The sequence below is a fragment of the Hylobates moloch genome, unplaced genomic scaffold (genome assembly GCF_009828535.3).
Source record: "Hylobates moloch isolate HMO894 unplaced genomic scaffold, HMol_V3 SCAFFOLD_21, whole genome shotgun sequence".
Taxonomy (NCBI): Eukaryota; Metazoa; Chordata; class Mammalia; order Primates; family Hylobatidae; genus Hylobates; species Hylobates moloch.
The window spans coordinates 29,481,201-29,506,126 of NW_026652296.1; the positions used below are offsets into that span (position 1 = coordinate 29,481,201).

Here is a 24,926-nt window from a genome sequence, read left to right on the forward strand (position 1 = left end):
AAATAACAGGATGAAAAAAGATACATGTAAACTTTATACAAAAATCAGGAGTGGCTATAATAATACAAGATAAATAAATTTTGAAGCAAAGAACACGATTAGAGGCACAGAAGGACTCACATAATGATTTTAAAAAGTTAATCCACCAGGAAGACATAATAATCATAAATGAGTATTACCAAAAATTATATCCACAAAAAACACAGAAGAAAAATGTCCAGAAGTGAGTGGGAATGGTGGCTCATGCTTATAATCCCAGCACTTTGGGAAGCCGAGGCAGGTGGATCACCGGAGGTCAGGAGTTCGAGACCAGCCTGGCCAACATGGTAAAACCCCGTCTCAGCTAAAAATGCAAAAAAAGTAGCCAGGCGTGGTAGCATGTGCCTGTAGTCCCAGCTAACTCGGGAGGCTGAAGCAGGAGAATTGCTCGAACCCATGGGGCAGAGGTTGCAGTGAGCTGAGATCGGGCCACTGCACTACAACCTGAGTTACAAAGTGAGACTCCATCTCAAAACAAAAATCACAAGACAAAATTGTCCAGAATTGAAAGTAGAAATAGAAAAAATCCACAATTATACTTAGGATTTTAACATCCAACTCTCAACAGTTGATAGAAGTAGTACACAGCAAGAATACAGAAAAACTGAACAACACTATAAACAGGAATTGTCCAAACTCTTGGGAAATCATAAAACACACTTCTGTATAATCCATGGGACAAACAGGAGGTCTCAAAGAAAGTAAAAATACATTTGAACCAAATAAAAAATAAAATAGACTCTACCAAAGTATGTGGGCTACAGCTAAAGAGGTAATTAGAAGAAAATTTATAGCACTAAACACTTATAATAAAAAAGAAATATTCCAATAATCTAAGATCCTATCTCAAAACTAGAAAAAAGAGCAAAAATAACCCAAAGCAAGCAGAAGAAATAATAAAGATAAGAGCAGAAACAAATGAACAAGAAAACAAGAAAAACATAAAACAAAAAGCTGGTTCTTTAGAAATCAATGATATTGAAAAATTCTCATATCACCAATATCGGCAATGAAACTGTGGCTATCACTACAGACCCTGGAACCATGGTAACTCTACACATTCTCTGCTCCTATCCTCAGTTCCCTGGCTTCATTACAAACACTTGCACCTCACATATCATTACCAATGCAGCAGTCAGAATGCCAGCACCCCAGGCATCAGTGCTATTACTGCTCTGGAATCCAGAGCCTTATCCCTTCCATGTGTGTCCATGCTTCAAGCCTCAGCTCTGAAGTTACTCCACAAGCACCACTTATTAGACAATGATGTCACTGCTACCATGAGCTAGACCAATGCCATGAGAGAACCCCTCAGTGACAATTTCCTGGTGGGAGAGAAAGAGATCAGGAGCAGCCATTACCACTGAAGACTCAAACAGCCCTCGTTGCCACCACAGATATACACAGTATTGACTGCTGAGGGCACTTGCAATTATCATCAACACTGAACTCAGCTGACATAGTTGCACCATCACTGTTGTCAGAATCGTAGCACCTCACCCAGCAAGTAACCTCACACCCACAAAGGAAGGACTTTCCAAAGCAAATCCAGCCTATAAAATCTGCAAGGGGTGACTATTTCATTAAATGCTCAAATATCACATAAGGAAACAAGAAACATAAAAAAACAAGGAGACATATCACCATCAAAAGATTACAATAATTTACCAGTAGCTGACCACAAAGAAATGGAGATATATCAATGGCATGACAAAGAAACTGAGTGACTTCAAGAAAATACAAACAATGCAATAAAAATCAGGAAAATAATAATGAAATAAAATTAGAAATTCAACAGAGACATTGAAGTCATAAAAAGAAGAAATATTTGAGCTGAAGGGTACAATGAATGAAATGGAAAATGCAATACAGAGTATCAACAACAGACTTATTCAAACAGAAGAAAGAAACTGTGAACTTACAGTTTAATTAAAAATATACAGAGGGGAAAAATGAAAAGGAATGAAGAAAGCTTATGGAATTTGTGGGACAGCATCAAAAGAGCAAATACTCAAATTATAAGATTCAAGAAAGAGAAGACAGATAAAGGAGAAGAAAACTTATTTTAAAAAATAATAGCAGAAAACTTTCCAAATCTGGGGAAAGATATAAATATTCAGGTACAATAAGGTCCAAGGTCTCCATTCAGATTCAATCAAACTACGCTGACATAATCGAACTGTCAAAAATGAAAGGGGGAAGAGAAATCAAAGACAAAAGTTTCCTGAAACCAGCAAGAGGAAAGAAGCATATCAAATATCAAATATAAGGGGATTTAAATAAGGTTATTACTAGATTTCTCAGCAGAAACCTTGCAGACCAAGAAAAAGTAGCATTTTTTTTTAATTCAAAGTGCAGAAAGAAAAAAAAAACCTACCAATCAAGAATACATTGCCAGGCAAAGCTATACTTCAGAAATGAAGGAGAATAAGGATTTTCTCAGACAAAAAAAAAAGCAGAGGAAGTTCATCACCACTAGACCTGCCTTACAAGAAATGGTAAGCTGAAAAAATAGGATGCTAATTATTAACATGAAAACATATGAAAGTATAAAGCTCATTGGTAAGAGTAAGTACATAGCCAAATTCAAAATATTCTAATACTGAAATGGTGGTATGCAAATCACATATACTTAGTATGAAGGCTAAAAAATAAAACTATTAAAAATAATTATAGTTACAATAATTTGTTAAGGAATACACAATATAAACATGCAAATTGTGACATCAGAAACATAAAAAATGGGGGTGGAATAAGAGTATAGAGTCTTTAATGTGGTCAGAATTAAGTTGCTATCAGTTTAAAATAGCCTGTTATAAGTGTATTTTATAAAGCCTCATAGTAACCACAAGCAAAATCTATATTAAATACAGAAAAGATCTTTTTAAAAAAGGTTTTAGGCCAGCCATGGTGGCTCATGCCTGAAATCCCAGCACTTTGGGAGGCCAAGGCAGGTGGATCACCTGAGGTCAGGAGTTCAAGACCAGTCTGGCCAACATGGTGAAACCCCGTCTCTACCAAAAAATACAAAAATTAGCTGGGCACAGTGGCAGGTGCCTGTAATCCCAGCTATTCGAGAGGCTGAGGCAGGAGAATCACTTGAACCCAGGAGGTGGAGGTTGCAGTGAGCTGAGATCACGCCATTACACTCCAGCCTGGGTGACAAGAGTGAAACTGTATCTCAAAAAAAAAAAAAAAAGGCTTTAAATTATGCCACTATGGATATCATCAAACTACAAAGGAAGGTAGCAAAATAGCAAGAAAGGAACAAAAGATCTACAAAACAACTAGAAAACAATTAATAATGCAGCAGTAGTCCTTATCTATCAATAATTACATTGAATGTAAATGGATTAAATTCTCCAATAAAATCACATAGAGTGGCTAAATGAATTTTTTTTAAAGACCCAACTATATATCTCCTACAAGAGACTCACTTCACCTTGAAGGGCACACATAGGTTGAAAGTGAAGAGATGGAAAAATATTCCATGCAAATGGACATCAAAAGAGCATGAGTAGGTATACTTACATCAGATAAAATAGACATTAAGCCACAAATTATATAAAGATACAAAGAAGGTTATTATATAATGACAAGGGGTCAGTTTATCAAGAACACAAGCCAATTGAAAATATTTATGCATACAACATCAGAACAATTAAATACAGAAAGTAAACATCCATAGATCTGAAGGGAGAAATAGATGGCAATGCAATAATAGGGGACGTCAATATGCCATGTTCAACAATGAACAGATCATCCAGGCAGAAAATCAGAGAACAATGGAGTTAAACTACAGTTTAGGCCAAATGGACCTAACAGACATAGAACAGTAGATCCGAATGCAGCAGAATACATGTTTTTCTGAACTGCTCATGAATCATTATCCAGCATAAGTCATATGTTAGGCCACAAAACAAGTCTCAACAAATAAGAAGACTGAAATCATATCAAGTATTTTTTTCTGACCACATTGGTATGAAACTAGAAATTAATGATTGTAGAAATATTGTGAAAATTACATATATGTAGAAATTAAACAACATTCTCCTGAACAACAAATGCATCATAGAGTAAATTACAAAGAAAATTAAAAAGTATCCACAGACACACAAAAATAGAGACCCAACATACCAAAACTTATGGGGTGTAGCAAAAGCAGTTTTAAGAGGAAAGTTTATATCAACAAATTCCTTCATCAAAAAAAATAAATCTCAATAACAAACCTGCTTTACACATCAAGGAACTAAAAAAAGAACAAACTAAGCCCAAAGTTAGTAGAAGGAAGGAAATAACAAAGATCAGAACAGAAATAAATGAAATAAACACTAGAAGAACAATAGAAAAGATCAACAAATTAAGTATTAAGTTTTTAAAAAGGTAAGTAAAATTGACAAAGCTTTAGCCAGACTAAGATAACAGAGAAGACTCACATAAAATCAGAAATGAAATGGACACATACAACTATACCATGGAAATACAAAGATCTTAAGAGGCTACAATAAAAAATTGTACACCAACAAATTGGATAACCTAGAAGAAAAGAACGTCTAGAAACATACAACCATCAAGACAGAATCATAAAGAAACAGAAAATTTGAACAGATTGATAATAATTAAGGAGGTTGAATCAGTAATAAAAAGTTTACCATCAAAGAAAGGCCTAAGATCACATGGTTTCATGGCTGGATTCTCCCAGACCGTTAAGAAAGAACTAATATCAATCCTTCTTAAATTCTTACAGAAAATTGAAGAGGAGGGAATACTTCCAAACTCATTTTACAAAGCCAGCATTACCATGATATCAAAGCCAGATAAGGATACTACAAGAAAAGAAAATTACTGGCCAATATCTCTGATAAATATAAATGCAAAAATAAGAAAGTACCAGCATACTGAATTCAGCAGCATATTAAAAAGATTATTGATTATGGTCAAGTGGGACTTGTCCCTGGTATGCAAGGATGGTTCAACATATGCAAGTCAATAACTGTAATGCACCACATTAACAGAATGAAGGACAAAAACCATATGATCATTTCAATAGATGCAAAAAAGTCATTTAACGAAATTCAACATCTTTTCATGATAAAAATTCTCAACAAATAAATATAGAATGTACCTCAACACAATAAAGGCTTTATATGACAAGATCACAGATATACTCAATGGTGAAAAGTTGAAAGCTTTTCTTCCAAGATCAAGAATAATACAAGAATGCTCATTCTTACCACTTATTTTCAACATAGTTCTGAAAGTCCCAGCCAGAGCAATTTGACAAAAGAAAGAAATAAAGGTCATCCAAATCAGAAAGGAAGAAGTTAATGGTCTCTGCTTCAGAACACATGATCTTGTATAAAGAAAACACTAAAGACTCCACCAAATAAACCTGTTAGAACTAACAAACAAATTCAGTAACGTTGCAGGTTACAAAATCAATGTACAAAAATCAGCAGCATTTCAGTACAATAAAACAAATTATCTGAAAAAGAAATCAAGAGAAACAATTTATTTACAATCGGTACAAAAAAATAATTCTTAGAAATAATTTAACCAAGGATATAAAAGATCTGTTCACAGAAACTTATAAAACATTGAAGAAATTGGAGACACAAATAAATGTAAAAATATTTCACATTCATGAATTGGAAGAATTAATATTGTTAAAATGTCCAAAGTGGGGGATAAGACAGTCAACCAGACACAGCTGGGAGAAGTGCCTCTCCTACTGAGAGAAACCAAAATATTGAATAAACTATCCCACTTTGAACAGATTTCTTGAGAGAAAAAACTGAAAGTTAATAGAGAGGTGACTCAGATCCAGAGGAAGGAAGCTTGGAACCCTATAGAGTTGCCGAGTGCCAGGACCAGCTCCTGGCCCTAAACAGGTCGTAAGGAAGGAGAGAGTGAAGGAACTGCCAGGTGACACACTCCCACCATGGACCTCTGGGATCCTAGCTTTAAGAGATCCCCATCACCCACATAAACGGTTGAATTGACAGGAGAAGCTGCCTGGAGAGTAGGCAGATGCAGAGCTCAAGCCTATGCAGAGCCCAGGTTTTGTGAGTGAGACAGTTGCAGCAAAACACAACTATAGGTGCCCATCCACCAAGGCAGGCTCTCCATCTTGCTCCGAGTGGCTCTTGTGCTTGCTGACTGCTGGGCAGGGAGACAGCAGAGCTATCTTCCTCATGGGACCTGGGTGTGTCTGATCTGTGCACACCACTATCCTATCCTCCAACTGATCCCGAGGCTCCACCTTGGCCACTCGTGTGTGCACACAGCACAGTCTCTACTGCTACACCTGAGTACTTTGCCAGTGGCCTGGGAGCACTTTTTCCCCCCAGCACAGCTGGTGCTGGACCACGAGGGGCCAGAGAACAAAGCCATGGGCGCGGTCCCAACTCCCAAATGTTTGAACACACAAGTTGGAATATTGGGCTGAGATCTGTGGCCAGAGCCTGAGTAGGGGAGAAGCTCCCACTCTCAGAACACTGAGAAAAGTGAGGCATGGGTTTCAGCTGCTACAGGAGCTCGGTGTGCTTCTCTCTACAAGACTGGTGAGGGAAAGGTGTAACCTGTTTGTCAGCCACCACATCTTCCTGAGGTAGCCTTGTGTCCGGGAAAAACTGACAGACCAATGATCTGGGTGCAGAAGGCTTGAGACAAAACTAGCTGGTTGGGCCAGCTATGGGGCAGATGCTGGAAAGAAACCTGGTCAGGGAGCCTGAGCTGAGTGGTCCCCACAGTCATCTGCTTGGCAAGAAACCCTAGGTCACAGGTGCTAGACCAGCTGCACACCCACAGCAACACTGCCATGCCCAGGATCCTCTGCCCCGATCCTGAATCAACAGACCACCTGCAGATATACTTCACAACCCACTCTGACTCTGCCAGACACAGAGGACCAGTGGGCCCCAGGGGAGCTGCAGGTCTCCTGATGAACTAATCTTAAGCTAAGTGTGGTTAAGAGCCTATCTGCTGGCCTTTACTATTAAGCACCGCCCACCGGATTGCAGCCTGAATCACACCACCAAACAAATACTGTTTCAGCACACATTACCAGTGAAACCCAATGCAGGAACATAGTCAAAAATAAAGACCTGGCATAGAGGCTTGGCCCTCTGAAAACACCCAGAAAAAAGCCAGCTATATTCAACATACATCACGGTCAAAATATTAAGGAAAATAAAGAAGAATAAAACAAAAAGTCAAAACCAAATGATAGTAACTTCAAAAAGATAAAGGAACACCAGCTGTCTTAGATGAGAAAGAATCAGCACAAATTCTGGCAATTCAAAAAGTCAGAATGTCTCCTTACCTCCAAACAATCATACTAGCTCTCATCAGATTGAAATGGCTGAAATGACAGACATAGAATTCATGATATGGAAGGTAAGAAAGCTCAACGACATTCAGGAGAAAGTTGAAACCCGGTCCAAGGAAGCCAGTAAAGCAATCCAAGAGTACAGAGATAACATAGCCATTTTAAGGAAGAACCAAACGAAACTTCTGCAATTGACAAATTCATTATAGGAATTCTGTAATACATTCAGAAGCATTAACAACAGAATAGATCAAGTTGAGGAAAGAATCTCAGCTCAAAGATCAGTCCTTTGAATCAACACCGTCAGACAAAACTAAAGAAAAAAATTTAAAAATAAAACCTCTAAAATATATGGAATTATGTAAAGATACCAAACTTACAACTTATTGGCATTCCTGAAAGAGGAGAAAGAATAAGTAACTTGGAAAACGTATTTGAGGATAGTCCATGAAAAATTTCCCCAATCTCCCTAGAGAGGCTGACATGCAAATTCAAGAAATGCAAATAACCCCTGTGAGATAACTACAAGATGACTATCCCCAAGACACATAGTCATAAGATTCTCCAAGGTCAACGTGAAAGAAAAAATCTTCAAGGCAGCTAGAGAAAAGCATGAGGTCACTTATGAAGGGAACCTCATCAGACTAACAGCAGACTTCTCGGTAGAAACCTTACAAACCAGGCAAGATTAGGGGCCTATTTTTTAGCATCCTTAAAGAAAAGAAATTTCAATGAAGAATTCCATATTCTGCAAAACTAAGCTTCATAAAAGAAGGAGAAATAGGCTGGGCATGGTGGCTCACACCTGTAATACCAGCATTTTGGGAGGCTCAGGCAGGAGGATTGCTTGTGCTCAAGAGTTTGAGACCAGCCTGGGCAACATGGCAAAACCCTGTCTCTACTAAAAATACAAAAGTTACCTGGGCAAGACTCCATCACAAACAAACAAGCAAACAAACCAAAACTATCAGGTACTATGCTCACTACCTGGGTGACAAAATCATTTTTACACAAAACCCAGTGACAAGCAATTTACCCATGTAACAAACCTGCATGTGTATCCCCTGAACCTAAAATAAAAGTTAAAAAAAAAGAACTTTCATCAACATTTCTTGCAGTGAAGGTATGTTAGTGATGAACATTCTCTGCTTTTATTGCCTGAAAATATCTTTATTTCGTATTCATATTTGACATATATTCTCACTGGACATAAAAATTCTAAATTACAAGTTTTTCCCCTTTTTTGTATTAAAAATTTCATTCCAATGTCTTTCATATTGCCTTATTTGTGATGATGCCTTCTATCCTTCTTATCTTTGTTCCATTTATAGGAAGTGTTCCCCAACGCAGACTGATTAAAAACATTTTTTAAATTAAAAAAGCAAAAGAAAGAAACATTTTTATCTGAAGCTGTATCAGATTCAGAAACCACCGAATCTTCAGATTTCAAATAGCTTATACTCAAACATTCGGTAATATCAGCTCTTTAATGGTCTTCCTGGAGGGCAGATACATTCTAGAGATGAGAACATGATCATGATTATGAATGCTACCACCACTACGCACACACAAAAGTCACTGGTGTGATCCTTTCTCAGAACATTGTGGTAACTTCTGGACATTCTCTGCTGTTATCATTGCTTCTTCCTTCTGGGTTTTTTTTCCCCCTTATCTGGGCAGATAATTTTCTCCATTGGAATGAAAAAGTCTTGCTTCATGCTCTTTAACTGTGTGACCTTGGGCATATTACTTTACTTTGGGGCAAACCATTTTCCTTCTTGAGGACCAAATGTGCTCTTTTATAAAATGAGCAGTTAGAATTAGATTGTCTCTCTGGACACGGCTCATGTTGACAACCTGGATCACATTAGAGGATCATATTGAGACCTTTATGTCCACCTCAATTTCTCCATCTGTAAAGTAGAGTTTGGGCTTAGATTATAGATGATAAAGACACTAACTTTCCTGGAAAGGATTCTGAACTTAGGCTCAGCCTCAGTAAGAAGGAGTTCTGTGATTAAACAGGGATGCCCACATCAGCAACAGAAACGGGCAGGTCAACCATGTATTCTGTGCCTCGGTGAAGATTTTATGCTATGCTGTGCATTTGATATCCATTCTCTATATTTGATATCCAATCTAAGATTATCTAGAAGGTCCTTTCCAAGACACTGGTGAGATATATCTATATAAATATATAACTCAGGATAAAAGCAACTTTTAACATTTAGTGTGTGCCTCTGCCTCTGATCTGATTACAGCCCACAGAGAAATATAGACAATACAGGCTAATGAAGAAGGGTGATAAGATTTTTTTTTTTTTTTTTTTGAGACAGAGTTTCACTCTTGTCACCCAGGCTGGAGTGCAATGGTGCAATCTTGGCTCACTGCAACCTTCACCTCCTGGTTCAAGCGATTCTCCTGCCTCAGCCTTCTGAGTAGCTGGGATTGGAAGCGCCCACCACCATGCCTGGCTAATTTTTGTACTCTTTAGAAGAGACGGGGTTTCACCATGTTGTCCAGGCTGGTCTCAAACTCCTGACCTCAGGTGATCTGCCTGCCTCAGACTCCCAAAGTGCTAGGATTACAGGTGTTGAGCCACTGTGACTGGCCAAGGGTGATAAGATTTTAAAAATTCATTTAAAATACAGAAATTTCAAAAAGGGAGAAGTGCAGTGATAGCAAAATCAATGCAAATTGTGCAAGCATGCGATCTATTTTATAGCTGATTCTAATTTTCTTGGTGCTGAGATTCTATTTCCATTGGTTTTCAAATAGTTAATTCTATTGATTTTTCAGGAAGATTATTAAAATCACTAATAATTATTTTCTTAGTGACACAAAATCTAAAAAGCACCATATAGACCTTCTCTCTATCTCCCCTTATCCTTATGTCACCTTACCCTACCCCAATACTCCAATGGCAGAGTATCTACCCATGGCAGAGTAGAGAATATGTATGCTACCAAAACCAGATGCACAGAGGTGGGGTATCCATCTCTGACTTGGCTGAGCTAGTCTAAGGAAGGAAGGCTCTGTGGCCATTGTCCTTGGAAGTCATTCTCACAGGTCGGTGGTATTCTCAAGTAGGTGGTGCTTGAGTGGCCCAAGAGCACCCACACACTGCTATGCATTTTTCTGACAACCTCTTTATGATCTCTGACTTTGGCAGATCATCTTGCATCTCTCAATTGGAGAGTCACTTTTCTTATCTCCACAGAAAATTCTTAAATCAAGCTCCTGGTTTTCCCTTATAGCTTCTACTTTTTAAACTCACTTCTCCAACTTCACCACTACATCTCTGACAGATGAGAACATTAGAGATTCCTTGTTTTTCAAAAACAAAACTCAGCAAAACTGTACATATACTAAGGGGAAGTCTGTATTATCTCCTGCCAAGATATACCACCCTGCATTTTAAAAAATTTTTAACTTTGCCAGGCACGGTGGCTCACGCCTGTAATCTGAGCACTTTGGGAGGCCGAGGTGGGTGGATCACGAGGTCAGGAGGTCGAGACCATCTTGGCTAACACAGTGAAACCCCGTCTCTACTAAAAAAAAAAAAAAAAAAATACAAAAAATTAGCTGGGCGCGGTGGTGGGTGCCTGTAATCCCAGCTACTCAGGAGGCTGAGGCAGGAGAATGGCATGAACCCAGGAGGCGGAGCTGGCAGTGAGCCGAGATAGCGCCACTGCAGTCTGGCCTGGGCTAAAGAGCAAGATTCCGTCTCAAAAAAAAAAAAAAAAAAAAAAATGTTGTGGGTACATAGTAGGTGTATATATTTGTGGGGTACATGAGATGTTTTGACACAAGCATGCAATGCATAACCACATCATGGAAAATGGGGTATCCATCCCCTCAAGCATTTATCCTTTGTGTTACAAATAATCTAATTATACTTTATTACTTTAAAATGTACAATTATTTTTGACTATAGTCACCTCGTTATGCTATTAAATACCAGATCTTATTCATTCTTCCTATTTTTTGTACCCAGTAACCATCTTCACCTCCCCACAAATGCCCACTACCCTTCCCAGCCTCTGATAACCATCCTTCTACTCTCTATCTCCATTGAGTTCAATAGTTTTGATTTTTAGATTTCACAAATAAGTGAGAACATGCAATGTTTGTCTTCCTGTGCCTGGCTTATTTCACTTAGCATAATGGCCTCCAGTTCCATCCATGTTATTGCAAATGACAGCATCTCATTCTTTTTTATGGCTGAATAGTACTCCATTGAGTATAAGTTCCACATTTTCTTTATCCATTCATCTGTTGACGGACACTTAAGTTGCTTCTAAATCTTGGCTATTGCAAATAGTGTTGCAACAAGCACAGGTGTGCAGATATCTATTCAATATACTTATTTCCTTTTGCGGGGGGGGGGTATATACCCAGCAGTGGGATTGCTGGATTGTATGGTAACTCTATTTTTAGTTTTTTGAGGAACCTCCAAACTGTTCTCCATAGTGGTTGTACTAACTTACATTCCCACCAGTTGTGTAAGAGGGTTTTCTTTTCTTCACATCCTTGCCAGCATTTATTATTGCCTGTCTTTTGGATAAAAGCCATTTTAACTGGAGTGAGATGATATTTCACTGTAGTTTGATTTGCATTTCTCTGGTGATCAGTGATTTTGAGCACCTTTTTATCTACCTGTTTGCCATTTGTATGTCTTCTTTTGAGAATATCTATTCAGATATTTTGCCCATTTTTAAATTGGATCATTAGATTTTTTTCCTATAGAATTGTTTGAGCTCTTCATATTTCCTGTTATTAATCTCTTGTCAGATGGGTCATTTACAAATATTTTGTCCCATTCTGTGGGTTGTCTTTTCACTTTGTTGATTGTGTGCTTTGCTGTGCAGAAGCTTTTTAACTCGATGTGATCCCATTTGTCCATTTTTGCTTTGATTGCCTGTGTTTGTGGGTTATTACTCAATAAATTTTTGCCCAGACAAACATCCTGGAGAGTTTCCCCAGTTTTCTTATAGTAGTTTCATAGTTTAAGGTCTTAGATTTAATTCTTTAATCCATTTGATTTTTGATTTGATGTTTTGTATATGGTGAGAGACAGGGGTCTAGTTTCATTATTCTGCATGTGGATATCCAGTTTTCCTAGCACCGTTTATTAAAGAGACTGTTGTTCCCCCAGTGTATGCTCTTGGCAGCTTTGTCAAAAATGAGTTTACTGTAGATGTGTGGACTTGTTTCTGGGTTCTCTATTCTTTTCCATTGCTCTGTGTGTCTGTTTTTATGCTAGTACAATGCTGTTTTGGTTACTATAGCTCTGTAGTATAATTTAAAGTCGGGTAATGTGATTCCTCCAGTTTTGTTCTTTTTGCTTAGGATGGCTTTGGCCATCCTGCATTTTTAACCCTTTTCCCATTTTCACCCAGAATACTCGCTGGTGGCACTTGCAGCTCCAGGGTTTACCCTGAGATAACTTTGCCATGAAATATCTCGCCTTTATTATTATTTTCACGTCATTCTAATATATCGACTTTGAAAACACAAGTCATCATTCTATTTATAGCATCTTGTTGTTAGCAGTGGTATTTCCATTTACAAAATATAGAAATTCTTGATCGCTGAAAATGTCAAATTCTAGAAAGCGTAGCGTTCCTGTGTTAACATTGTTCTCAGTTTTTGGCCAAAGAGTCATTTAATGAATCCGTTTTTTTTCCAAAATAGATGATTCTGATGATTCAGATGATTCTGATGTTCTGTTTAAAAATAATTCCAAGAACCGTTTGTATATTTTATTTTCACACTAAAAATCAGTCAGCCTCCGGCTAAAAAATTTTCCTGATTTCCTTGGTATCCAGTGGTATTAAACATATGCGGGAGAAATACAGCTCAGCAAACTCTTCCATGAGATAAAGTGCTGATCACCCCTACTGGACAATTTCACAAATGTCTCCTATATTTTTCTCCTTTGGTAGTGGGGATGGGGGCATGATGTTACATTGGGCCTCTCTCCTCTCTCTCTTTCTCTCTCCCTCTCCTTTTAAAATGTTTCCTCTCTCTCAATATTTCATTTCTTATTTGTATTTCTGAATGAGGGAAAAGAGTTGATGGGACAGTGGAGTGGGAAAAAGAAAAGCACCAATAAAACCTGTTTTCCTGTTTTCATTCCAAATTCCTTCTATCTCATAATTGATGGAATCTTATGAACTTATTAGTTAAAAACTGTCTTTCTTGTTTCACAGGAATTCATATTGGGGTGATCACTCAGAAGAAAAGGTGAATACCGGATATTGTAAGCTACTGGACTGCCACAAGTGATATCTTTACACACCACTGTGCTGTCATTGGGTATGTATAAAGTGCTGCATACAGACAGAGGAGAAAGACAATTGACCCCATCTAAAGTTAACAAAAACTTCCTCTTGGGGCTGTTTCTTTCCATCAGACCTTACAGTTCTACGGGATAATAGCTTATCTCATAAGGCCTCAGCTTCCTTTAATAATTTCTAGAAGCAGACGTTATTGTGTGATGCACACTCAGTGTTGCAAATTTTAATGGTCTGGTGATCTGGGTGGCATGGCATTTTCCCCTTCTCTGGTTCATCACCCATGAGAGACCAGTAAAGGTGACCACTTAAATTCCTTGCTGTGCAGTGTTCTGTATTCCTCAGGACACAGAGCTTCCTCTCTCCCAGGAGCCATGAATCTCCTGATGCTGACCTTCATTATCTGTGGGTTGCTAACTCAGGTGACCAAAGGTAATGGAACCCTATAAAGCAGAGATGATGGAACTAGGATGAGTTGTTGCCCTTGGGCTCCCCTGGTATCATGATGGGAAGAGAGGGAATCTACAGGAAAAATCTGGGCCAATAAAGAGCAGCAGAAATGCTCTGATTTTGGCAGCTCCATGCCCCTAGTCTCTGAGAATCTTTCTGTTATGGGCATCTAGCAAGCTGGGATGTTCTCTGAGGCATTTCTCCAAAGACAAGAATTTCCTTAATGCTCTGAGCCACCCTATCTGTCTCTCTACATAACTATCCAATATTAGCTCAGCCTCACTTCACTTCTATTTTGATTATTCTGTTGTATCTATTTCATTGTTGTGTCCTATTAGTTCTCCTACCCTCTTGAATTCTTCTTTCCCCGGAGTACCTTCAGAGGGAGGCCCTCATTTTCTTGTTCTTAGATATGGTGAACAAGTCCCTTGACAGTTTGTAGATTCTGTAGCACTATCATATGGAAGAGACAATATATATGTTTGGGGTAGAAGTGAAAATAAGTGGAGTGAAGACAGGATAGAAAGACTAGTGACCAATGCGGAGCTTCTAATTTTAGATGAATAGGAACAGTCTGTTTCCACTATTTAATAATGCTACTTTTGAACATTGTTAACTTTTTATTAAAAAATAATACTTGCAATTGACTTATGTATCAAGCAATCGATAGATTTATAGGGTTTAAGGAAAAGTGTTTGTCTGTCCAAGAATACCAGTTCTTCAGTCTTCCCCTTCAGAATCAATCAATGTTACCAATTTCTTATATATCCTAGCAAATACAAATATATTTATTTGCATGTGTATACCTTTTAGATTTTTTAAAAATGCAATTGCAAATGCACCATGTGAATTGTTCTGCAATGTACTAGCAATATATTAGAGACATCCATACATAAACCTAGTTCGTTATTTTTAATCGATAAGTAAAACTTTGAGGAGGAGCAGATGAATTGCCTCACATTAATTACTCCGCTACTGATGAAAAATAGGTCTTTAATTATCAAAAACAATTCAGCAAGAAAAATTTGTAAACAAATGTCTTTCCATTTATGACTGGACACGTGGACACACACACACACACAGTCAAACCACCTACCAGAAAAGCCAAACTATTCTTCTCTCCTATCACCAGTTGCAAGAGTGTCAGCTTCCCATACCCTCATCAGTCCTTTTTGTTTTTTCTACTACATTCTTCCAAGTTTTACAGTCTAATATGTGAAAATGATGTCCTGATGTTTGAATTCATGACACTTTAGTTATAAATGAGTTTGAACATCCAGTCCATCAGATTTCTAAACTTTCTTAATTATCTTTATATACTAAGAAATTTGGCTTTTGTTAAATTTGGAGGTGTTATATGTTGCCTAGAAAGATGCTATTCATGTCTATTAAATGGTATAACTGTGCCTATGATCTGTTATGTCTTAATTCACATGCTGATGTAATGTGAGTTACAGAATTAATATCTACATTCATTTCTGATTATAAACTGCTGTATTTGTTGAGAATTTGGAAATTTTGAAATTGTAAAGAAGTAAAAAAATTGTAAAGAAGTTAAAAGAGACAAAATATTTTTGATCTATTGTTCTTCCTCAGTTTTCTTTTTTGAATAAAAATTTATAGCATACTTATAAATTTTCTATTATACTATTAGTATTTTCCCATTTACTAAATATTTTTCAAAAACTGTATTTCTAATGACTTTATAAATTTTATAGAATAGATACCGTTTAAATTACTTAGCCAAATTGTTTTTGCATAAATAAGTGCATTTACATTTTATAGACAAGGGTGGCTAGTATAACCTTTCTTATACATAAATCATTCAGCATAAAATTCGTGGAGATGTACTTTTTTCTGTCTGCTTCATGTATTATCAATTTTTGAATACTTGCCAAGTCCTAAAAATGAAATACTATATATAAATATTTAATTTTTATTTATGTCTGTGAGTAATGGGGAAGTCGAACTTCAAATACATGCTTAATGTATATTTAACTTTTCTACAAATTGTCTATGCCTCTCTTTCTCTTTTATTTTGGAGAGTTAGTTTTCATTTCTTTTGATTTAGAGATTTTCATTTTTGTGTACTCTTATAGGTTTTGTTTTGAAATTTAGCTATTTAGTCTCTCTGGGCTTTATATTATGTGTTTTCAAGTGAGATAGCACCTGATGGCTTGTGAAGCAACTTTTTACCAAGCCAAACTATCAGTGGACTGCTATCAATAGACATATTTTAAGTTGATGCTAGCTGATTGTATATCTGATATGTTTTAGAAAGAATTCCACACATGGGATAATGTTTTGGCTAGATGGCTCCCCTACTTAGAAACATACAATTGCTAGTCATATTTCTAATTTTAGGATTTTGAGATACTGGTGATGAAGATCACATGTCCTAACAACATAATAGTTCCAGACTGAAGTCCTTTGAAAAAAATGACTGTTGTCACTCCAGAAAAAAAATTATGAATTATTCCCAATTGCCATCATTCTACTGCTAAAACCAAATTCTTGGAATTATCTTTGATTTTTCTATATCCTATGACGCTCATATCTATCAGGAAGTCTATTACATCTGCCTGCAAATTAGATCCAGAATGCAATTATTCTCGTCACCTCCATTGCTACCACTCTGATTCTAGTCACCATCATCTCTCACCTGTGTTACTGCCATAGCTTCCTCATGATCTCTGTCCTTCTGCTCTTCCCTTCCACCATCTTGTGAAGACGCATAGTGCACGATCCGCTTACACTGGAAGTCAGATCATGTACTTTTGCTCAAAACTCTGCTATGGCCCCCTTTATACTCAGAGTGGTAACAAGAGTCCATACAGTGGCTCACCTGGCCCTGCAGGATCTGGCCCTTATGACCTCTCTCACCTCATCTCCTACTATTATAGTCCTTGTTCACTCCACTACAGCCACACAGGCCCCAGTGCTCCTCCCCAAACATATCAGACTTCCTCAACCCGTAGAGCTTTGTTTGTTTCCTCTGCCTAGAATGTACTTGCCTCAGATACTGGTGTGACTAATTCCTTTACCTCCTTCAAGCTGTTTAATCATCACCTTGTTACACAGGCTTGTGCAGCTCCTGTTTATGAATCTTCTATTACCCTTAAATCTATTCTCCCTTCTTTCTGCAAACCATTTATCACCTTTTCATCTACAAAATAATGTACTTTGTTTTTTATTAAGGTAAAATATACATTTAAAAATTACCATCCTTACCATGTTTTTACCATATTTTCATGTATACCTGTTGGCTGTTTTATGTCTTCTGTTGAGAACTGTCTATTCAAATCTTTTGCCTGTTTTAAAATCAGATTATTTGTTTTTGTTTTTGTTTGCTATGGAGTTTTTTGAGCTCCTTATATTAATATACTTTTGGTTGTTAATTCCTCGTCAGATGGATAGTTTGCAAATACTTTCTCCCAGTCTGTGGGCTATATCTTCACTTTGTTGATTATTTCCTTTGCTGTGCACAAGCTTTTTAGTTTGATGTAATCCTAATTGTCTATTTTTGCTTTGGTTGCCTGTGCTTTTGAGGTCTTACCCAAGAAATCTTTGCCAAGACCAGTGTCCTGAAGTGTTTCCCTAATGGTTTCTTCAGGTAGTTTCATAGTTTCAGGTCTTAGATTTAAGTCCGTAAACCATACAGTCTAGCAGGGAGTGCACTTACTTTTTATTGTCTGTCTCCCTCTGCTAGAAAGTCAGCTCCATGTGATTCTTGTCTGTTTAGTTCACAGATGTACCTCAGGGGCCCAGGATGGTGCTTGCACCATAGTAGGGGCCCAAAATTTTGATGACTGTGTGACTATAGCCTAATTTAAGAATAGAGGGGATAATTTAAAAGCAGTAGGAAGGAATGTAAGTGAGAAACAATTTTGAAGAATAATTGACAGAACAAGGCGATTCAAAGACAAACGAGAAGTAGAGAGCCAAGATGACATATTTCAAGTATGGATAATGCTGGAGGAAAAAAATTAAGATATAAATCTTTGTAGACGTGAGGAATGAAGAAGCAAGGTTAGAGTCCGACTTGCACAAAAGAAGTGGAAGGTCTAGACTTGAAACTTATAGAAAATTCCACACAGTACAAAGTAAAATGGAGCCAGTAAAATAACAAAGATAGAATAAATGACTCTAGAAGAGTGAAGGTAGAATAAATAATTGGTGAAGTTGGACTACAGCCAACACTTCCCAGAGGATAAAATATGAACCAAATTATTGTGAGCCTAATACATACATACATACATACATCTATATATGCTTTATATATATTATCACATTAAATTCAAACAAGGTTGTTTAGAAAATTACTTGCTCTTCTGCACATATGCCAGGCTTCCTCCTCCATAGAGCCTTATCTCTAGCTGCTTCCTCTGCCTAGAATACACTTATCTAGGTACTCCTTGGGCAATTGTCTTGAGAAAGATGATCATGCAGTTTACTGCTTGATAAATGAACATACAATGCAGCACACTAGTTTCCCTTTAGATTTATATCCTCATCCCTCAAAAGAGTACTAACACTGCTTGGAAATCCTACTGCATTTCTCTTGTAAATGAACCTTCCTTCTTTTTTTTTTTTTTTTTTTTGAGACAGAGGCTTGCTCTGTCACCAGGCTGGACTGCAGTGGCCCGATCTTGGCTCACTGCAACCTCTGACTCCCTGATTCAAGTGATTCTCCTGCCTCAGCCTCCCGAGTAGGTGGGATCACAGGCACGTGCCACCATATCCAGCTAATTTTTTGTTTTTTGTTTTGTTCTGTTTGTTTGTTTTGAGACGGAGTCTCGCTCTGTCCCCCAGGCTGGAGTGCAGTGGCGCGATCTCGGCTCACTGCAAGCTCCGCCTCCCGGGTTCACGCCATTCTCCTGCCTCAGCCTCTCCGAGTAGCTGGGACTACAGGCGCCCGCCACCACGCCCAGCTAATTTTTTTAAATATTTTTAGTAGAGACGGGGTTTCACCGTGGTCTCGATCTCCTGACCTCGTGATCCGCCCGCCTCGGCCTCCCAAAGTGCTGGGATTACAAGCGTGAGCCACCGCGCCCGGCAACATCCAGCTAATTTTTGTATTTTTAGTAGAGACAGGTTTTCACCAGGTTGGCCAGGATGGTCTTGATCTCTTGACCTCGTGATCCGCCCACCTTGGCCTCCCAAAGTGCTGGGATTACAGGCTTGTGCCACCATGCCCAGCCACCTTCCCTCTTTTTTAGACAACTATTTTGTCCTGACCTTTATTTGTCTTTATTTTCCTGTTCCTCTCCTCTACATGGCTCTCCCCCTCAGCTTATCCCATGCCACATTTATTTAAACAATTCAGATAGGAACTTTTCACTCATTTCCTCTGTCCCCTTTGCCATAAATGGAGAAACGTGTCTTCTCCATCTAAAGATCAGATCTGTCTGCCCTGTGTGAATCTGTGACTGTGCCCTTCTGTCATCTCATCACCCTATTCTATATTAAGCTCTCCTTTCTGCTTGTTTCTTTTTTTTTTTTTTTTTTCCTGAGGTGGAGCCTTGCTCTTATTGCCCAGGCTGGAGTGCTGCAGTGGCACGATCTTGGCTCACTGCAACCTTTGCCTCCTGGGTTCAAGTGATTCTCCTGCCTCAGCCTCCTGAGTAGCTGGGACTAAAGGCACCTGCCACCATGCCCAGCTAATTTTTGTATTTTTTAGTAGAGACAGGGTTTCACCATGGCCAGGCTGGTCTCGAACTCCTGAACTCAGGTGATCTGCCTGCCTCGGTCTCCCAAAGTGCTGGGATTACTTGTGTGAGCCACCGCGCCCGGCTTGCTTGTTTCTGTTCTCATTGCTTGCAGACACCATTTGGTATTTCTCGTTCTTCAAAACAAACCTGAAAGCCTTCCCTTAACCTTACATTGCCCTCTAACGAGTTATTTATTTCTCTGCTTTTCTTTGGAGCTAAACTTCTTAAGAGTTTCATCTACAGGTCCTGCATTCACTTCTCTCTCATTCACATTTTGACCAACTGCAATTTAGTTTCTTTTCTCATAGCACTTGGAAGCTGCTCTCCTCAGTATGAAGTGACCTTCAAACTACTAAAAGCATGGACATTTTCCTGCCTTCATCTTTTTTTTAATTTTAACCTCTCAGCAGTATTTGACCACAAAATGATCACTCTGTCCTTTAAGAAACAGTCTCCTCTCCTGCTTAGTGTAGTCACATATGATAGAACTTTCCCTGTAACCTTTATGCATTTTCTGTTTTCATGTATATCAGCCTGACCTGCAACTGTCAGTATCTCCAGTCTTTCAACAACTGCTTGTGAAATATCCATAGCTCACATCATACGATAGTACTAACTTGAGATAGCTTATAAACATAAAAGCTAAAACTATACAACTTTTAGAGAAAAATATAGAATATATTTGTGATTCTAGTGTAAGCACAACTTTCTTAGATAAAGCCTTTAAGAAAAATGAATAGCCAAACTAAACTGGGAGAAAATGTTATATATATGTATCTGACTTCTATTATATATAGTTATAGGTAAACAATTTTTATACTTCAATAAAAAAAAAAAGACTTTACAGTTAAAAAAAAAAAGAAATACTCCTGTACAGGGCAATCCAGAAATGCCAGAAAATTATCAGCTGTCTCTGGGATCATCTATCAACTATGGGGGAAGCTGGATAAATAGTCCAGGTCCTTTGAGCCCCACGTAGAATAACTTTGGGGCTTGGTAATATTTTTTTTTCCTGTGGTAATTCCCTTATTTGCAGTTCAAGGCTATTATGGGAAGAAAACATAAATGGATTTTAGTTCTTCAAGGTTTTTATTGTAACTGTGCACCCTTTCATTCTTCAAGGTTTTTCAGTAACACTGCACCTTCAGGACCTGATGCCCAATTAAACATTTTTTTAAGTTTTTTGGTCTTTTTTTTAATAAATAAAAAAACTAAATGCTATTTTTTCTTTTACTTTTAATTGACATGTAATAATTGTTCATATTTAGAAGATGCAGAGTGATATTTTGATACATGTATACAATGTGTAATGATCAAATCAGGGTAATTAGCATATCTATCACCTCAAACATTTGTCATTTTTTTTATGTTGGGAACATTCAGAATCCTCTCTTCTAGCTATTTGAAAATATACAATAAATGATTGTTAACTACCGTCACCCTACAGTGCTATAGAACAGTGAACCCCTTTTGGCACCAGGGACCAGTTTTGTGGAAGACAGCTTTTCCAACGAGGTGAAGGTGGTGGTGGGGATGGTTTCAGATGAAACTGTTCCACCTCAGGTCATCACGCATTAGAGTCTCACAAGGAACACACATCCTAGATCCCTCACATGCACTGTTCACAATAGGGTTCATGCTCCTATGAGAATCTAATGCCTTGGCTGATCTGACAAGAGGTGGAGCTCAGGTGGTGATGCTCATACACCTGCTGTTCACCTTTTGCTGTGTGGCCTGGTTCCTAACAGGCCATGGACCAGTACCCATTGGCTGCCCAGGGGTTGGGGACCCCTGCTATAGGACACTGGAACTTTTTCCTCCTATCTAGGTGTAATTTTCTATCTGTTAACCAACCTCTCTGTATCCTCCTTTCCCTTCCCAGCCTCTAGTAATCAGTATTCTACAGTCTACTTCTATGAACTCAACCTTTTTAGCTCCTGCTTATGAATGAGAACATGTGGTATTCATCTTTTTGTGTCTATTTCACTTAACGGAATGTAACATGTCCCCCAGGCTCATCCATGAGTCTGAGGCTTATTTGTAGCCTGGCTGCTGGGCTTCCCTGTGGGATTGTCCTCTGAGCAAACAGAACACAGCCGTGATGCTGGCCAGCAGTTGATAGATGATCTCATGATAATAACAGGTTATAACTCACCTTTTCTTGGATTTCTTGCTTTCCTGATTTCTACGTTTCTCCACTGATTTTTTTGAGGGAGGAATTGTCTCTTAACTAAACTATTACATTCAAATCTTTGCTGGCGCTCTGCTTTGCTGGGGGTCTGCTTTAAGACTCTAGTGTCTTGTTCTCCTGTTTTGATCTAACTTATCTTATTGGTCCTTTTAAGTAGTTTCCTCTTATCTGATCTCTTTATATTGAAACTCACTAGAATTTAATTCTAGTCCTCTTTTTTTCACATATTCCAACCCATCATGGTTTACCAATTTCTGTACTTTAAATGCTATCCATAAGCAATTACATTTATTGATTTGCATGTGTCAAACCAACCTTGCATCCCAAGGATAAAGGCTACTTTATCGTAGTAGATAAGCTTTTTGATGTGCTGCTGGATTCCGTTTGCTACTATTTTGTCTAGGATTTTTGCACTGATGTTTATCAAGGATACTGGCCTGAATTTTTTTTTCTTGTGTCTCTGCTAGATTTTGGTCTCAGGATGATGCTGGCCTCATAGAATAAGTTAAGGTGGAGTCCTGCCTTCTCAATTTTGGGTGAATAGTTTCAGCAGGAATGATACCAGCTCTTCTTTGTATACCTGGTAGAATTCAGCTGTGAATTCATCTGGTCCTGGGCTTTTCATTTTCATCCTTTCTATCCAGGTTTCATATCAGTCTAAGTATGCTCTCTCTCTCTCTCCATCCCTCTCTTTTTCTACCTTTCTCCTTTTCTCCACACAACTTCTTCGATGGCACATAGCACAATTTTAATATACATTTTTTGTTCTCCTGTTTGTCTCTTTCAATGGCTTTTTGTATTTGACATCATATCAGTCTAGATGTCAGTCAGTGTAAATTTTTAAATGAATGAAAAGTTGTTATGTTGATGCCAGAGTTAAAAATTTGACCTATATTTTATTCTCTACAGGTAGCTTTGAACCCCCAAAATGTTGGAAGAATAATATAGGACATTGCAGAAGACGATGTTTAGATACTGAAAGGTACATACTTGTTTGTAGGAACAAGCTATCATGCTGCATTTCTATAATAATATCACATGAATACACTCGACGACCAGCATTTCCTGTGATTCACCTAGAGGATATAACATTTGATTATAGTGATGTGGACTCTTTTACTGGTTCCCCAGTATCTATATTGAATGATCTGATAACATTTGACACAACTAAATTTGGAGAAACCATGACGCCCGAGACCAATACTCCGGAGACTACTATGCCACCATCCAAGACCACTACTTCCAAGACTACTATGCCACCACCTTCTCAGACAGCTCTTACTCATAATTAATTAACATTTACTTCTGGTATGGAGCAACTAGAAATATTGCTGGAAATAATATCCAAAGAGCTGATTCTACCAATCCAATTTCACCAGGAAAATTCCGTCAGGGATTGGATGACCATGGGGATAGAAATAATTGCTACTACCAACACAACAGCCAAGAGAGTTGCCTTACAATTAGAAATGTGTAGACAGAAATGTATAGAAGATACAAGGATTCTCTTAATTGGACTTAAATTCTTTATCTGTCTTCCTCTGATGTACTAAAATATATGAGCTAATTTTTGTCTTAAGTGAACATTTGTATGTCTATGTATTTTTCCATGCCAAAAACAAAAACGAAGACCATTGTTTGGAGCTGCCTATTATGACTAAGACAAGAATTTTTACTTTAACAGTGCCTGGCCCACTACTATCATATATAGGAGAACATATAAAAGCATATAGAAAGACAGTTCCAGACAAATGTTCCCTTCTCTACCCTCCACCTTTTATTGTAAGTTCTGACCCTAAATACTTTTCTGTGTCATGACGTCAAATTTTGTTTAAGGTTCTAGCTAGTAACTAACAGTTAGTTAGAGTCAGAAGCTAATTCTTTCATTCAGCACAAGCACTGATCTAACTGGATAGAGATAAAAGTGGGACTTGCCTTGAGAGAACATCATATTAAATTAAAAGCTGCATCTCAAATTCTACTTATCTTTCCAATCTTCTTTCCACTGAGAAGTCCAACTTCCAACTATGGCAGCTTCATAACATGCCTCTTCAGGTCTCTGTGTTGTCCATGAATGTTAGTTGTGTGCAGTGTTTCTATGCTTTGTATGGCTGTACGCATGTGACTGCTATTTGTATGGCAACAGATGGGTCAGTAAGTGTCTTCTATGATACTACAGAGAAGCAGTTATTAACTACAAAGTTGATTGGGTTTTTGTTTTTTTTTTTTGAGACAGAGTCTCGCTCTGTTGCCCAAGCTGGAGTGCAGTGGCACGATCTCGGCCCACTGCAAGCTCTGTCTCCTGGGTTCACACCATTCTCCTGCCTCAGCCTCCTGAGTAACTTGGACTACAGGCACCCGCCACCACACCCGGCTAATTTTTTGTATTTTTAGTAGAGACAGGGTTTCACCATGTTAGCCAGGATGGTCCCGATCTCCTGACCTCGTGATCCACCCGCCTCGGCCTCCCAAAATGCTGGGATTACAGGCGTGAGCTACCATGCCCGGCTGATTATTTTTTTTTTTAACTTTAAGTTCCAGGATAGAAGTGCAGAACATGTAGGTTTGTTACATAGGTATACATGTGCCATGGTGGTTTGCTGCACCTATCAACGCATCATCTAGGTTTTAAGTCCTGCATGCATTAGCTATTTGTCTTAATGCTCTCCTTCCCCTTCCCCACACACCCTGACTGGCCCCCATGTGTCATGTTCCCCTCCCTGTGTCCATGTGTTCTCATTGTTCAATTCCCACTTATGAGTGAGAACACGTGCTGTTTGGTTTTCTGTTCCTGTGTTAGTTTGCTGAAGATGATGGCTTCGAGCTTCATCCATGTCCCTGCAAAGAGCGTGATCTCATTCCTTTTTATGGCTGCATAGTATTCCATGGTGTATATATACCACATT

The 24,926-nt window shown here is 38.2% G+C and overlaps 1 protein-coding gene across 1 annotated transcript; it reads left to right on the plus strand.

The window, feature by feature from the left end:
* The first annotated feature begins 7,398 nt into the window (after nucleotides 1-7,398).
* DEFB125 (defensin beta 125) lies at nucleotides 7,399-23,312 on the plus strand. Its single transcript, XM_058432863.1, has 3 exons — nucleotides 7,399-7,492; nucleotides 13,640-13,690; nucleotides 22,930-23,312. The coding sequence occupies exons 1-3, from the start codon at nucleotides 7,399-7,401 to the stop codon at nucleotides 23,310-23,312; spliced, it is 528 nt and encodes a 175-aa protein (XP_058288846.1).
* The last annotated feature ends 1,614 nt before the right edge of the window (nucleotides 23,313-24,926 follow it).

Bases quoted from the DNA above. Each gene is read 5' to 3' on its own strand.
- DEFB125 (XM_058432863.1), top strand. From the start codon at position 7,399: ATGGCTGAAATGACAGACATAGAATTCATGATATGGAAGGTAAGAAAG. The intron at 7,493-13,639 runs GTAAAGCAATCC...GGATATTGTAAG, and splicing joins AACCCGGTCCAAGGAAGCCA to CTACTGGACTGCCACAAGTG. The intron at 13,691-22,929 runs GTATGTATAAAG...TATTCTCTACAG, and splicing joins CACCACTGTGCTGTCATTGG to GTAGCTTTGAACCCCCAAAA.